At 44.2% G+C, this 14,482-nt stretch overlaps 3 protein-coding genes across 3 annotated transcripts; 1 reads left to right on the top strand and 2 right to left on the bottom strand.

The window, feature by feature from the left end:
- Window positions 1–271: 271 nt before the first annotated feature.
- wdr83os (WD repeat domain 83 opposite strand) lies at window positions 272–3,738 on the bottom strand. The gene is made up of 4 exons (XM_031877057.1): window positions 3,614–3,738; window positions 2,708–2,813; window positions 1,724–1,821; window positions 272–672 (listed from the first exon to the last, which is right to left on the bottom strand). Exons 1-4 carry the CDS (start codon window positions 3,661–3,663, stop codon window positions 606–608), a joined length of 321 nt encoding a protein of 106 aa, XP_031732917.1. The 5' UTR covers window positions 3,664–3,738; the 3' UTR covers window positions 272–605.
- Window positions 3,739–3,905: 167 nt separating this feature from the next.
- Window positions 3,906–8,867, top strand: wdr83 (WD repeat domain containing 83). The gene is made up of 10 exons (XM_031877010.1): window positions 3,906–4,080; window positions 4,327–4,437; window positions 4,920–5,040; window positions 5,138–5,243; window positions 5,354–5,402; window positions 5,614–5,740; window positions 5,965–6,032; window positions 6,135–6,243; window positions 6,418–6,532; window positions 6,998–8,867. Exons 2-10 carry the CDS (start codon window positions 4,335–4,337, stop codon window positions 7,151–7,153), a joined length of 954 nt encoding a protein of 317 aa, XP_031732870.1. The 5' UTR covers window positions 3,906–4,080; window positions 4,327–4,334; the 3' UTR covers window positions 7,154–8,867.
- On the bottom strand, window positions 7,620–9,128 carry LOC116399689 (persephin). The gene is made up of 2 exons (XM_031877025.1): window positions 9,050–9,128; window positions 7,620–8,836 (listed from the first exon to the last, which is right to left on the bottom strand). The coding sequence occupies exons 1-2, from the start codon at window positions 9,126–9,128 to the stop codon at window positions 8,385–8,387; spliced, it is 531 nt and encodes a 176-aa protein (XP_031732885.1). The 3' UTR covers window positions 7,620–8,384.
- Window positions 9,129–14,482: the final 5,354 nt, after the last annotated feature.

Here is a 14,482-nt window from a genome sequence, read left to right as displayed (position 1 = left end):
GAGGAGTCGCCCCCTGGTGGACACTAGAGAGAATGCAGCTTTAAGACTCTTCTATATTGGCTTCACTCAGCAGAACCAGAGGTTCCCGCCTGGAATCAACACACTGCACCACCTGCTCAATGTGTTTCAATTGTCTTTGTTTAACCTTACTGTTGATATGGCACACTGACCGACAAGAAGATCACAGACTTCTGCTAGTAAATAATAACCGTTAACGTGAAGAAAGAACATCAATGACTTGTTCTACCGAAGACAAATAAAAGCAAACAGATCCTTTTAAAATCATACAACTTTATTTATGACATCCTGCAACAGAATTTGGAAGATTTCATCAACAAACAAACGTTAGAAAAGGTTCAAAAAAAAGAAGAAAAACAGCCGGAGGCCGTCAGAGACCACTCGATGTCTCCGTCTTGACGTAGTGTCCTCTTTACTGTCGTCCTCCTCCTCTCGTCACCTGTCTCCTCTCTCCTTCTATCACATTAGATTTCTCTCCGTCTCTGGTTTTACTCAACGATCGCCGCGGGGTGGTGGGGTGGGGCACTATCAGCTGTTTTCGTCATCCATGATTTCACTACCCGTGCTCTTCCGCGATTGGCCGTCGGCTACCATGGCGGCGACATCGGCTGAGGGTTCTGTAGGTAGGACATCACGACGGCCGAGATGGACAGCCTGAGGACGGGAGGAGACACGGTGTCAGGTGCGTGAATCTAAGTTTAAACGTCTGACCTTCACTCAACGACTTTCCTGTGATCCACAAATGACAAATGTTTTGCTGAAGAATAAAAGAATTGAGAATTATCCAGAGACAGAATTCCCAGGCAGTCTGAACGTGGAGACTTTGGGGCCGACACCTGTACAATTCAGCAAACGCCTGAAACTGAGGGGTCGACAAACAGCTTTGCTGCGTCGGCATTTTCTCTCCCGTTTGCATTTGTTGCGGTTCCACGAGCACCTTCGCTCATGCGACTCCTACTTATTGCCCACAAAGCAAAAACACGCCAGGTATTTTTTTTAAGGAGATATTTAGCTGACAATGTTTGGCATTTTTACTGTTGCAGTGAGCAGAGATACAAACAGGTATGAAGAACGTCTCCCGTAATTCATCCACACCTGACGACACGCCGGTCCTCCTCCGCTCCTCCCTCCGGTATAGAAGCTCACCTCTCTCTGATAACTCAGGGGTTCTTACATCACGTCTCATCCAGTGACAGATGTCCTAAAACTGGCCTCGAACCAGCTTCCTACGCACACGAGGCCGGAGCATTAAGTTCATCGTCAGACATTACCCGCTGAGCCAAACATTTTGTGTTCAGTGCATCAGGCTCGTCTTTAACACAACCTCATCTAGACGATGGACCGGCTGCAGCACTCCTTCATGAGCAAATGGAAATGTAGCAGCCAGCGGAGGTCGCTCAGTTAAAAGCTTTTGGACATTAGAGTTGGCTCGTCTCAAGTCTCAGCCAGTCTGACCTCCAGATTCACAGCTGAATAATTCAAGAGTTTCACGTAAACACGGAGGGACTCAACCCCCTAATAACTGAGACTGTTTGTCCAAAAACCTTCAAATAAATAGATTTATTAATGTAGAATACATTTCTTCCTGATAGCAACACAGCAAATATGCAAAATAAAACCACTAACGTGACGTGAACATGTCTTCAAGATGGATTCCAATGAAAGTGAATAAAGTATAATATTAAATCATATCCCGTTTACTCACATGAAGCTGCTCATCATCTGTTTGGTGTCCTCCGAGCTTCTGGAGTTGGCGAAGCTGATGAAGGAGCAGTAGACGGCGATCCAGGCGCACCACTTCAGCTGGAACACACAGAAGGTTACAGAGCTGGAGAGGGTTCAGGCCTTCTGCTAGTGAACGGTTTGCTTAGAGACCGACTGGATCAGAAAGGAGGAGCACGGCTGAGATGTACTTCGAGGGTAGATGGACGCCGAGGAGATACTTGGATAACGGCTCAGTGAATTCCCAAACAGGACAACGGCTACTCCAACGTTTAGGAGCTGCCGCAGCAATGGTGCGGTCTTATCTGCCAGCCTCGAACCATGAAAACGTTAGAAGCAATAGTTCTGAGGATCTAAGTCAGTGCAGGGATGCTAGTATACCGGTGTAGTACCAGTTAGATATACCAGCCTTTCACCACAGAGTTGATCCGTTTGTCGTATTCCCGTCAAAGAAAACACGATTCCTTTACGCGGGCATAAAGGTTCGATGCCAACAGCCCCATAAGTGGCCCTCAAGGACCAAAAACAATCACTTCTGTCCTGTTATTGAGGGTGGCTCTGATACTCCTTCGTAGGTGCCTGATATTCATACAGTATTCTTGTGTTTATATATCATGTACACATCTACAGAAACACATCCAGTGCTTTGAGTATTTTCCGTGTTCCATGCGCTGACAGAAAACCCAAAATCTGGCAGTGCCATCGCCAGTCTTTACCTAAAAGAAATAATAATAATAATAATAATAATAATAATAATAATAAATTAAGAAACGTTACACCAACAAGTCAAAAATAGTTAGCCTGATGCTGTGCCCTCTTAGTGTGTCGTATGCTGCCCTTCATCCTTTCACCTTCAATCTTCTAAATGTAACGATTGGGCTGGACCACGGTCTAACATCCAGGGTGTGTGTGTGTGGTGTGTGTGTGTGTGTGTGTGTGTGTGTGTGTGTGTGTGCGTGTGAGTCACCTTCAGCATCAGTCCACACATGCTGAAGATCATGCCGAGCAGGTTCATGTAGTCCGGCGTGGGGTCCTCAAGCGTGGGATTGGTGTCCGTGCTTGGGGCCTTGTACCTGCAACACCACGAAACATATGTGAACCACAACACACGATGGAACAAGCACTGTTACACAGCTGATCGCACTATTATATCACATTACACCCACACACGCTCATTGAACAGCATCTCAATCCAAAACACCATGGTGGGCATTACTACTACTGAGACTCTACTGTTGAAACCCACCGATTCTACTGAGACTCTACTGTTGAAAAGCACTGATTCTACTGAGACTCGTATTGTTAAAAAACACTGATTCTACTGAGACTCTACTGTTGAAAAGCACTGATTCTACCGAGACTCTATTGTTAAAAAACACTGATTCTACTGAGACTCGTATTGTTAAAAAACACTGATTCTACTGAGACTCTACTGTTGAAACCCACCGATTCCACTGAGACTCTATTGTTAAAAAACACTGATTCTACTGAGACTCTACTGTTGAAAAGCACTGATTCTACTGAGACTCTACTGTTGAAAAGCACTGATTCTACTGAGACTCTACTGTTGAAACCCACCGATTCTACTGAGACTCTACTGTTGAAACCCACCGATTCTACTGAGACTCTATTGTTAAAAAACACTGATTCTACTGAGACTCTACTGTTGAAACCCACTGATTCTACTGAGACTCTACTGTTGAAAAGCACCGATTCTACTGAGACTAATCAGCATAATCCCTTGCAGATATAATCATGACTTGTGTTAAAGGTTAGCTCGTTAGCTGTTAGCTAGCATTTAGCTGAATCCAAGCTAATGTGGTAAGCTAATTCCATCGATACAAATGTCTTATTTTCTGTTTGACGTACTCACCGTAGAATCTTAGTCTGTCTCCTCGGGTCTGACATGTTGTTAAAAGACATAATAATATCCTAGGGTGTTTTATTTAGAAATGTAAACTCCTGTGTGAGCGAAAGACAAGTGATCAGACTCTCTGCCGGAAGTGACAGTAGAGGGGGCTGTCATATCCGATGAGTTTCAAAATAAAAGCGTCACGTACCCAGTAGGCAAATATTAAACGGGAGGACTTTTTTTACTTTTATTTTGACAGGACTATTTTAATCCCAGTGTGCATTGCGCGTACTAGCAAAACATGATGGGTGAAATGAATGGAAGAAGCTAATGGTTACAAACTCGGGATAAACTTATTATATAACGTTACATATATACTTATTAGTAATATTAACTGCACCACGAATATCACCATGGCACTCTCCTGAGATTTAACTCTGGTAAAACGGTTAAATAAGTGAGCAGAACGGGGAAAAACTAACGTTAATGTGAGTAGAAAGTCATTGTTAGCTAGCTATAGTAAAACATGCTAAACATTCCACTGCTAAAGCTAATAACTTGACCAAAATGTAACGTTGTAACATAAACGTCCGTAACTCCATTAGTTTCTTTGGCAATTTGCATTACAATACTTTAAAGTGCATTAACTTTTATGTGGCAAGAAAAAAAAAACAATAACCGGAAGTTGGCAGTGTGGCTCACATGTTTGTGTTGTGTTTTTCTTTCACACACAGGTTACGTCATGTCGTTCCCTCAGCCCAAACCTCAGGCTCCTCAGCTCCCTCAGCATCTGCTCAGGACCATCGACTGTCAGCAAGGAGCTGTCAGGGCTGTACGCTTCAATGGTGAGAGAGAGACACAGAGACAGACAGAGAGACAGACAGAGAGAGACACAGAGAGATATTATGACTCTGATGAGATATAAGTAGACATAAGTGGCTCACTTAATATGAGTTGTTACTTACTTTAAACACAAGATAAACTTGAATAAGACAGGTTCAAAAGTTACAGTGCATACCTGTATATTATATTTATTTGACAGACTGTATAAGGATCAGCTGCTCAGTCTTTTACTTTAATATTTTTTTATCTTGGTCTTGTTCTGTACTCTCTTACCTGGAGACGAGTACAGGTTTATCTTATCTTATCTTTTAATAGTCTGACAGCACAAGGACAATACAGTGTGTCCTTTACTGTTATGCATATTATTTGATGTTGTCGAAGCACACAGCCTCCAGCACCTCTCCATGTGAGTCAGGAGTCATCCATGAAATCAAACTGTATTCATTCACACCTGCCTCTGTCTCATGTCTCCCTGCTCGCTCAGCTGATGGGAACTACCTGCTGTCTTGCGGCAGCGACAAATCTCTGAAGCTGTGGAGTGTGAGCCGAGGAACGCTGCTGAAGACGTACAGCGGCCACGGGTACGAGGTCCTGGACGCCGACGGGTGAGTGTCGCAGCCTCCTCCCCCGCGTGCTGTGTCGCGAAGGTCGACTCTGAGTTGTAAAACACGTGAACTAATTCATCATCGGCTGCTTCAACAGATCCTTTGACAACAGCCTGCTCTGCTCCTGCAGCTCTGATAAGAGCTTGATCCTGTGGGACGTCGCCACAGGCCAGGTCACACGCAAACTCAGAGGGCACGCTGGGGTCTGTACTTTCACTCTTACTTGGTTTTGTTGTGTCCATTTAAAATGTTTCTTTGTTTCACTTTTCTTCTATTCTGTCTCCATATTGTCACTCCAATTTTCTGCCCGCAGAAAGTCAACTGTGTCCAGTTCAACGAGGAGGCAACTGTCATCTTGTCTGGTGAGTCTTCATCATTATAAAATGCACGACACAGACTCCAGTTTACATTGTGGGTTTCCTTAGATAGCTCAATGTGTATTATGTGAAATATCCTGCCGCTTGAACATCGCGTTGTAAGTTTCTTGGTCTGTATTATTAATGTTAAATTGTAACTCATGTCATTTATTCGTGGTCCGGGTGTGTTTGTTCTGTGTGTTTTCTCCTCATCCAGGCTCCCTCGATGGGACAGTTCGGTGCTGGGACACGAGGTCCAGAAGGTTCGAGCCGATCCAGGTTCTAGATGAGGCTACGGACAGCGTCAGCAGCCTGAAGGTGTCTCAGCACGAGCTGCTTACCGGGTCAGCGCTGTTTACATAGTTTTTGCCATGATAGACACTTGAAGTGGAGTTGATCTTCAGATTATATTGATCACTAATCACTTGTTCTGACTGCAGACATTTGGATTTGTACTGGAAGCAAATTCAGACTCAATGTTTCCCCAGTTTATATTTAGAAGTAAATGATTCTTGCTTTGTACGTGGTTCTTTCAGTCTTAAATGTGACGGTTGTCTCTGGTGTTCAGGTCGGTGGACGGCAGAGTGAGGCGCTACGACCTCAGAATGGGACAGCTGCACGTTGACTTCATCAGCAGTCAGTGATCTTTTTTTCATGGTTTATTTTCACCATTCACTAAAGGTAAATAATAACCGTTACTGCAGAACCCTGTAACCTGTGTGTGTGTGTGTGTTGCAGGTCCCATCACATGTGTGTGTTTCAGTCAGGACGGTCAGTGCACGCTGACCTCCAGTCTGGATTCAACAGTCAGACTGCTGGACAAGAGCACCGGGGAGATGCTGGGAGAGTGAGTGACTGCCACACCACCGACAAAAACCTCAACGAGAGCTGAGTCAGCACCATTATGCCACAGCCACAATCAAAAGTTGACATTACAAGACTCAGATTAGCATTTATGTACGTTATTTTGTACTGTTTGTACGTGAACCCTGCCGTGTAGTGACTCGTTTGTGTGTCTCAGGTACACGGGACACAAGATGAAGGGCTACAAGCTGGACTGCTGCCTGTCCAGCAAAGACACCCACGTTCTGAGCTGCTCAGAGGACGGACACGTGTACTGCTGGGACCTGGTGGAGGTGAGTGTCTGCTGGGCACATTTATGTGAACTCTGCATTTTTAACAGAACTTAAAGGGATAGTTTGGATGTTATGAAGTGTGTTTGTATGAGGTTCTCCTCCACAGTCAGTGTTCTACTACAGTAGATGAGTTTATAGAGACAGACAGGAGAACCGGTGGCTTTGAAGAGAGCACAGATAACGACTCCCGTTCCCAGTCAGAGTTATTCTAAATATAGTGTACACTTAGTGTCTAAAATACGTCCTCAGCAGAACATTACTTTGCTCCCGGGCTGGTTGTCCTGTCTGTTTCTAACCTCTGGGTTTCATCCCAGTCGCACATGAACGCAGCATGATTGTCTTAAAATCAATAAGTCCTCCAAAGTTAGACATTTACCCACAAAATCTCAGACATATGGTCTAACTTTATGTTAGAAACAGATATAGAAAGCGTACTGAAAGCATCCGTTGTTTTTTTCTCTCCAGGGATCTTTGTCGTTGAAGCTGCCGGTGGGGAAAGGTGTCGTCCAGTCATTGTCCTTCCACCCCACGGAGACCTGCCTCCTCACAGCCATGGAGGGGCGTGTCCAGGTGTGGGGGGCGGAGCCAGAGGAGGCGGAGGAGGACGCCATGGCCACATAGAGATGGTGAAAGTAGTCAGAAGCTACATTTTACATGCTGAGGAGAATCCAGTAACATACAGACGGTAAACATTTAAAACCTTTGGGAGGAATAGGAATCATTACAAAACATGAAACATCGAAGGCTCATGTGGGCTCAATGGATGCACAGCAGCCATTCAGATGCAGCTCACCTCTTAGCCAGGCGTCTGTCTGTCTATACGGTCGCTGGCTTTGCAAAGATTTAGTTCTCTAGAGAGGGAAGCCAGTGCTGGACATACCAGCTGACACATAAAGTCCAAGAAGCTTTGCTCCACAGATGTACACATGATCTGGTTGTGAATCACAACGAAATTATGTCCGATTTTTTTGTACATGAACGCATAACATATATTTTTGTACAAAACCTTCAATAAACACGTTCTTGTATAAATGTTCGTGTTATATTAATGATTATTCCATCAACACCGTTTAGTTCTGTAGTTTTATCTTTATTAGGAACTGTACACACACACACACAATAAGTTAATCAGCATGACAAAAGAATGGCAACAAATAAATAAATAACTTATGTTACATAAATACGTTTGTTCTAAACTTAAGCTGGAGCGTTGACGAGTAAGTCTGAACCGCAAGAGAACCACGAGGTGCATCTACGCAGCTTCGTACACACAATACGGTCTGCTGTTAACCCCCGAAATAGCACGGAAGATTTCAAATAAATACATGTCAGCTTATTTACAGAACAATAGTCAAGTAGCAGTAGAATCACGTCTCTGTTCAGTGTCAGCCTTTTGAGACCGCTTCATTTAGAAAGGTCTGCAGTAGGACATTCACGCAAGGACTCATGTCTGACTCCTCCACTTTGTATTTATTACCAACGTCGGGTGAAAAAACTCCCTTGTCGAGAATGCAGACTGTAAATGAAGTAAGAAAAGCAGCCGTGTATTTCAGCTCGACTGCTGTGGGAGTCTGTTTTAAAGCTCCAGCAGTAATACGATGTAATCCTGTCGAGGCCCATTAGATCACCAGCTGAAGTCAAAGCATTTAAACCATCTTGACCCGCTTGATTCATGAGGTTTTTCAGCCAAAAGGGAAAGGAATCCTAGCTTAAATTAGTTTTTTGATATAAATAACTTCACGAGAATAGAACTCTTCATTTAAAGATGTTACAGAAGAACCTGCCAGCACACCTGCCCTCTCAGAACCACCCCGTCCTCACGAACACATCATCCACGTCTACGCTCGGCGGTCTAGCCAACACAGCTGCAGCCGGCGGCCGACAGCTTCTCCACCTTGTGCCAGCGGTGCGAGTTGTCGAGGAAGGCCATGTCCTCGTGGTGGGAGGGCCTGCAGCACGGCGCGCCGTGCCACAGCTCGCCGGGCGCCAGCTGAGGGAGCGCGCCGCTCAGCAGCAGGCTGGTGAGGGTGAGGTCGTGGTTGGAGCGCACGTGGGGACACGTCCCGCCGCAGTACTTGAAGAGCACGGTCTCGTCTGAGTCGTAGCCCAGCCCGAGGTTTCGAACCTGCAGCAGGATGGAGCGCAGGCCGCACTGGGAGTCCAGGGCGGAGCGACGCGCCCGGGCCGGGATCGGGGCGACGGGATCGGGCGACGGACCGACTCCAGGAGCTTCTGTTCGGCCGTCTCCGTTTCTCTTGTCCTCATTTGGCGACGTGTGTGGAGATGCCGTCTCTTGTTTCTGATCTGGAGAATTCAGAAGGAGTTAAATATACATCTGATGTACAAGTATGAAAAGTCTAGCTATTCACAGTATTAACTAAACACAATAACTTCTTAAGAGACAGAAAATCAAAGTCTAGACACATTATTTAACTCATTGCGTCTGAAACAGGCCAAAATTTGACTTCTAACCAAAAAGGTCATAGGTCACGACCTCCCCCTTCAGCCAGCACTCACCAATCAGCGACCTCAGCCCGCGGCCCTCTCCCCTCCGGACGCAAAGCAGAATCACCAGCAGCTTCAGCAGGGACCTCATCGCTGGAGTCTGCTCTTCGTCTTCGTTCGGCACGTGTGTGTTTGAATGTTTGCCGACGTCTGCGGGTGCGAGTGATGCTCGAGATGCAGACGAGTCACAACCTCCAATATATATAGCCCTCTGAGATGAAGGGTGGGGGGGGCGGGAAGGGTTGAGATAGGGGGGAGACAGACAGACACTAACCCGTTACTTGCCAACAGACTATCCGCCTCACCTGGGCCTGACAGGGAGCGTAGGAGGGCGGGCGTTTGACCCAGAATTTGTCCTGTTGAGATTATCTAATTGGTGTAAATCACCGATTTTCTCTTTTTTTTTTTGTAGAGTTTCCCCCCAGATGTTTTTCCAGAGGAGGTTGGCCACTGGCAATATGGACTTGCCGGCGGTTAAAAAAAAAGCTGCTGAGGAGTGGACAATGACGTCACGTTGATGATGCTGAGAATGATGTGAGCTTAAGGAATCAGTAGATAGACGGACACGGAAGCGGAAAGGCGGGCAAGCAGACAGCCAAGAGATACGTTCACGGGACGGGACTTTATCAACAGACAAACACAGAAGTGATCCACAGAGGAAAAAGGTTAAAGAAGTCACGATGAGTCACTGTGGAATGTCTGTTGTTGCTTCTCTTATCGTAAACGTGACGTCTTTGGAATCGATTAAAGAAAAGCAACAAAAAAAACCCTCTAAAAGGTTAAACACCAAATAAGAAAAGGGAAGTGGGGTTATAATTAGAACACAACAGGGCCGGTTTCAGCAGACATTCCTCAATGGGTGACTCGTCTTGAGCTGGTCCATAAATCGAGGGATTTCATCAGCAATGTGTGGCTGACATGTAGAATATGTAGAATATGCGTTATGTAACGGTTATAGGGCCCAAGCAGGCAGTGGATGGGGTTTTGGAGTTTCCATGAAAGTGCATATTTGGACCCTGTTTCTGCGTCCAGGTGCAGGTCAAACACCTCAGAGCACCTTATGAGCAACTGATGTCACGAACAAGAAATATGAACTGGACCCGAATTAATTGGTGAGTCGCTAAACATTTGAAATAGAATCTGTCCGTTCTGACCACAGACTGTCTATGAGGAGTGGACGTAGTCATCGGGACGTGACTCACTGGTTTGTGGATATTTCGAGTTCGGTGATTTCACCGTCGCCATCTTGGATTACGGCCAGCGCCATGTTGTTTTTGCAACCAGTGAACAGGAAGTGACCATATTAGGACAGAGGAGGAGTGGTGGAGACCTGTCAATCACAGATAGAATCACTTGTGTCCGTTGTCCTTGACTCTGTAGAGTTTCTTCTGACTGACAAACAGAAAAAGACACATTACTTGTAAAATCAAAACGAGAAACGAGAATTAAAGCTACAGAATTATAGAAAAGTAGAGTTAGAAATAGTAAATCATGTAATACTTATTTAATGTAAAATACAGTGCAGGTGATTAAATATAAATCAAAACACAGAATATTATCTCTACTGCGTTTCGTTCAGGCCTGGCTCCTGGCTTCAGTTAGTTATATTTAGACATGAGTTGTGTGTCCAATGAGACTTTAAGTTTATTTATTACATTTAAACAGCCCCGTTTCTCATGTATTATAGCTCTGTTGATATGAATTACAAAGGAATCATCTCTAAATCTTGAGCAAACACTGAGCCACGAAATTTACTGCCGGGAATTTCAATAATTCTTTCGGGAATAAAGCTTTTGAGACTGCACTAAATTAGCCATTAAGAATGAAGCTCTTCCTCAGTTATATAACCTAGTCTACTCAATATGTCTGATTCTAAATTTACCCAAAATACTTATGTTTCTTCATGCTATTATTTCAGTAACTTACAATTGGAAAAACCACATTTTCGAGACTCACAAATGGGACGTTAAAAGATTATTTTTTTCCGGTTGAGAGGTTTTAACAAGCTAACAAATGTGGAGAACTGGATTATCAAGCAAAGATTCTCAATGTTCGGACTGGGACTATCCTAATTTCTGCAGATACAGAAACCTTTGTCAACCCGACAAACACACAAGGGCAAAGGGCCTGACACATTCCTTCCACCTCTCAGAGAGACGGGAGGATGAAGGCCAAGCGAGAGCTGAGAAGACAGAAGGAAAGCGGAGGAGGTGGTGGGAGAAATACAGTGGAGATAGAGCAATCCCACTGGATTACGGCCTCGAGAACCAGTCTGGAATTCGGGGGTTGTCAGAGGACAGGAATGGAAAGAACGTGGCATCAAAAAAAAAAAGACACAAAACATTTTTATACAGTGGTAAACCAGGCCAGATCTAAAACCTGTCTGCTGCTGTTCCAAAACTGGATATCCATAATTCTGACAAAATGTTTATGCCAAAATCAAGTCTTACCCCTCGAACGCAGACTGGCCAATCGCAGCGTAGCATCGGCCCCGGCTCGAGCTCGGTTCTGACAAGCGTCCGTCTCTGCTCCACAGACTCTCATCAACGCTTTCAGATCTTCTGCATTTTTAAGGCTGCTTCGGTGGATTTGGAGCTTGTCGTGTTGAAGCGTTGTGTGATAGTGATACTCGTTACCCGGAGAGGTTAGAAGGAGACAAATGTTTCTAAAACGTTACGTTTCTACCCCAAAAAAGCTGTGGAGCTAACGTAGCAGATCACGTTAGCACTGTAAACACATGCTGCTTTTGCTTTGTGATGATTGTAACAGTGATTAAAGAGGAACAGTGTTGTTCCTTAGTTTCATTGTCTCATGTCTGGTTCACTTTGACACGTTTTCTCTGCTGAATCACTTTCACATCCTGAATATATCCTTCTAACACGTACCGTACACCCTTCTGTCTGCTTCTCGCTCAGATTCCGTTTTCATTTTTCCCAAAACATTGTCTAATATTTAAGATAAGATAATCCTTAATTAGTCCCGCAGTGGACATTTACAGGATTACAGCAGCATATTAGGTAATCCAGGCTCTCGGGCTGACTATGCCGTGCTGGTCAATGAGTCCACCAATTTGATCCAGATTGGAATATATCAGCAACTACGTAATGGATTGCATGCACATTTTGTTCACTTATTCATGGTCACCAGAGGATGTACCGTCATGACTTTGATGCTCTCCTGACTTCTCCTCATGAGCCAGCAGGTTAAAGTTTTTTACTTATCCTGTGAAATATCTAAACATCTACTGAAGGAGTTGGTACAAAACTTGAAGATATTTATGGTTTCCAGTTGATGTATCTTTGGTGATTCCCTGACTCTTCCTCTTTCCTCCACCATCAGGTCAAAATATGTTCAATACTTTGGTTTATGAACAAAATACCTGCATTAGCTTATAAATCCCACAGAAAGTGAGATAGACATGTCTTGTAGGTGCTGTGCAGGTACTGTGAAAGAATGAGAACGCTCAATCCACAGAGGAACGCTCACAGATGTATTTAGGGAGTTCTGTTAGGTTGTGATGTCACTATACCGTGTTGTGATGTCACTGTACTGTCACCAGTAGAAGTGGCGCTAAACCTTGTGAAGCTGACCACAGACTGCATATAAGAAGTGGACGTAGTCATCGTGACGTCACCCATTGGTTTGTGGACTGCTGTTTTGAAGCCTCGAGGTCGGTGTATACACCTTTGAGGCAGCAACCTGTCAATCACAGTACACCCCACCCCTAAAGCACACTGCTTTATGGTCTGTTTGAATCTAAATGGACCATAATTTACTAAATGAAGAGACTAAAAGAGGCTCAAAGAGACAGGCACTGAAACGGAGCATTTTAGACATGTAAACATGTTCTCGGAGAAACTCAAAAAAACAAGTATGAACGTGAAAATGAGCGTGATACGTTTAATGCAAATGATCAAATGTTAGCACGTTAACACGCTGAACTAAGATGGTGAAGATGTTGATGTTGAGCACCGCTCTCCCTGATGGCCACTGCAACTCTACGTGAGCAGCTTCATTTTTTGCCTTGCTCAAGGGCTCAGCATCAGTCACAGTTAAGGCAGGGCAGGGACGTTCCTGGTTCTGTTTTTTTTCCTCGACCGGCCCAGCTTTCTCAAGAGCGACTTTGCAGCTTTTCTAACCTCTGCGCTGCTTTCAGCTCCCAATCGTCTGGTCCCTTAGTCCACCTTTAAATCTTTTCCGAGGCGTCGTAGATCTTTAAGGGGAGAAACTCTCCTCCGAGCACTCTGGCGCATTCCTGCACGTTCGGCACATTTATTCTGTTGTCTCATGAAGCAGACATCTTTTTATGATGTACTGCTACCCGTATGTCTATCCCATCTATCAAAACAATTTAAATAAATCCCCTCCTTGACATTTGAAATAAAGACTAATTATGGTGGTTCCATGTTCCTCTTTGGGTTATTTAGCCGATACACAATCTATTCCTCCTGACATTAAGGGAATTGTACCTCCCACAATTTACTTGTTTCCTTTTGAATACGGAAAGATTCTTAACTTCATTGAAAGATAATTATATCCGCTAAGTCAACACTTGACTTCTGTTTAAAAAAAAAAATATATATATATATATGTGTTGCCGGTAAGGATTCTTTTCTTCATGTGGAAGAACTTAAAGATCAAGATAAGATAATCAGGTGTAATAGTAGCAACCTGTGTGTCTGTTCACAGGCTGCTGAGGCTCAGCCAGGACTCAGAGCTAATGCCAGAACTGATATGAAGAGGGGAAATAGACATCGATGACGATGGATATGAGGTTTAAAGCTAGTGTAGGTACTGTTATTAAGAAACCTCTCTTTGTTATATTAGTTGCAATTGCCGAAAGCGATCAGAAATGCTCTGACAAGAAATAAATCTGTTATCTGTGAAAGGACTGTGATGAGCTCTAAACGGACCATCATTTACTTAAGCAGGGTTACAATTATCAGAACAATACGAACATTCAGGCTACGTCATGTTCCTTAAAGGTGTACTGCAGATATAAATGTCAAATAAAAGAAGAAATTCTAATTTATAAAATCTCTGTATGAACTCTATTGCTGGTTTCTCAAGATTACCAAGTTTTAAACATTCTAAAAACCCAAATATATGAGTCAAACTAACTACAGTTAAAGTCTCAATCCACAGCGATGACTCTTTAACTGCTGACTGATTAGAACTCAGTGATTACTGCGTCTTCTGCATAATCTGAGCATTTCTACAGCATGAGGAGTCCGTGTAGAAATGTCTCCAAAGAGAGGAACTCATCACAGGACGCCGTGTTACTTCCAGATTGTTTGGATGCTAATTGGATGAGGTCTGCTGTGCATTATTCCCGGAGGAGCTGGTCAGACAGTCAGTCCATATAGGGCTCGTCTGAGCAGCAGGCAGGAATGTGGGGAGCAGCCTTCCTGTAAAGGGGAACTATTCGGAGGAGATTTAGCCTCG

This window comes from Anarrhichthys ocellatus, unplaced genomic scaffold (assembly GCF_004355925.1).
Source record: "Anarrhichthys ocellatus isolate YVR2014 unplaced genomic scaffold, GSC_Weel_1.0 scaffold124, whole genome shotgun sequence".
NCBI lineage: Eukaryota > Metazoa > Chordata > Actinopteri > Perciformes > Anarhichadidae > Anarrhichthys > Anarrhichthys ocellatus.
This window is presented reverse-complemented; position numbering and strand designations above follow the sequence as displayed.

Excerpts from the sequence above, each read along its gene's own strand:
- wdr83os (XM_031877057.1), bottom strand. The coding sequence starts at position 3,663 with ATGTCTTTTAACAACATGTCAGACCCGAGGAGACAGACTAAGATTCTA. Across the intron at positions 2,814-3,613 it reads AGACAGACTAAGATTCTACG|GTACAAGGCCCCAAGCACGG; the intron begins GTGAGTACGTCA and ends GTGGTGTTGCAG. Across the intron at positions 1,822-2,707 it reads TGTGTGGACTGATGCTGAAG|CTGAAGTGGTGCGCCTGGAT; the intron begins GTGACTCACACG and ends TGTGTGTTCCAG.
- wdr83 (XM_031877010.1), top strand. The coding sequence starts at position 4,335 with ATGTCGTTCCCTCAGCCCAAACCTCAGGCTCCTCAGCTCCCTCAGCAT. Across the intron at positions 5,041-5,137 it reads GAGGTCCTGGACGCCGACGG|ATCCTTTGACAACAGCCTGC; the intron begins GTGAGTGTCGCA and ends CTGCTTCAACAG. Across the intron at positions 6,244-6,417 it reads ACCGGGGAGATGCTGGGAGA|GTACACGGGACACAAGATGA; the intron begins GTGAGTGACTGC and ends TGTGTGTCTCAG.
- LOC116399689 (XM_031877025.1), bottom strand. The coding sequence starts at position 9,128 with ATGAGGTCCCTGCTGAAGCTGCTGGTGATTCTGCTTTGCGTCCGGAGG. Across the intron at positions 8,837-9,049 it reads CGGGCTGAGGTCGCTGATTG|ATCAGAAACAAGAGACGGCA; the intron begins GTGAGTGCTGGC and ends TGAATTCTCCAG.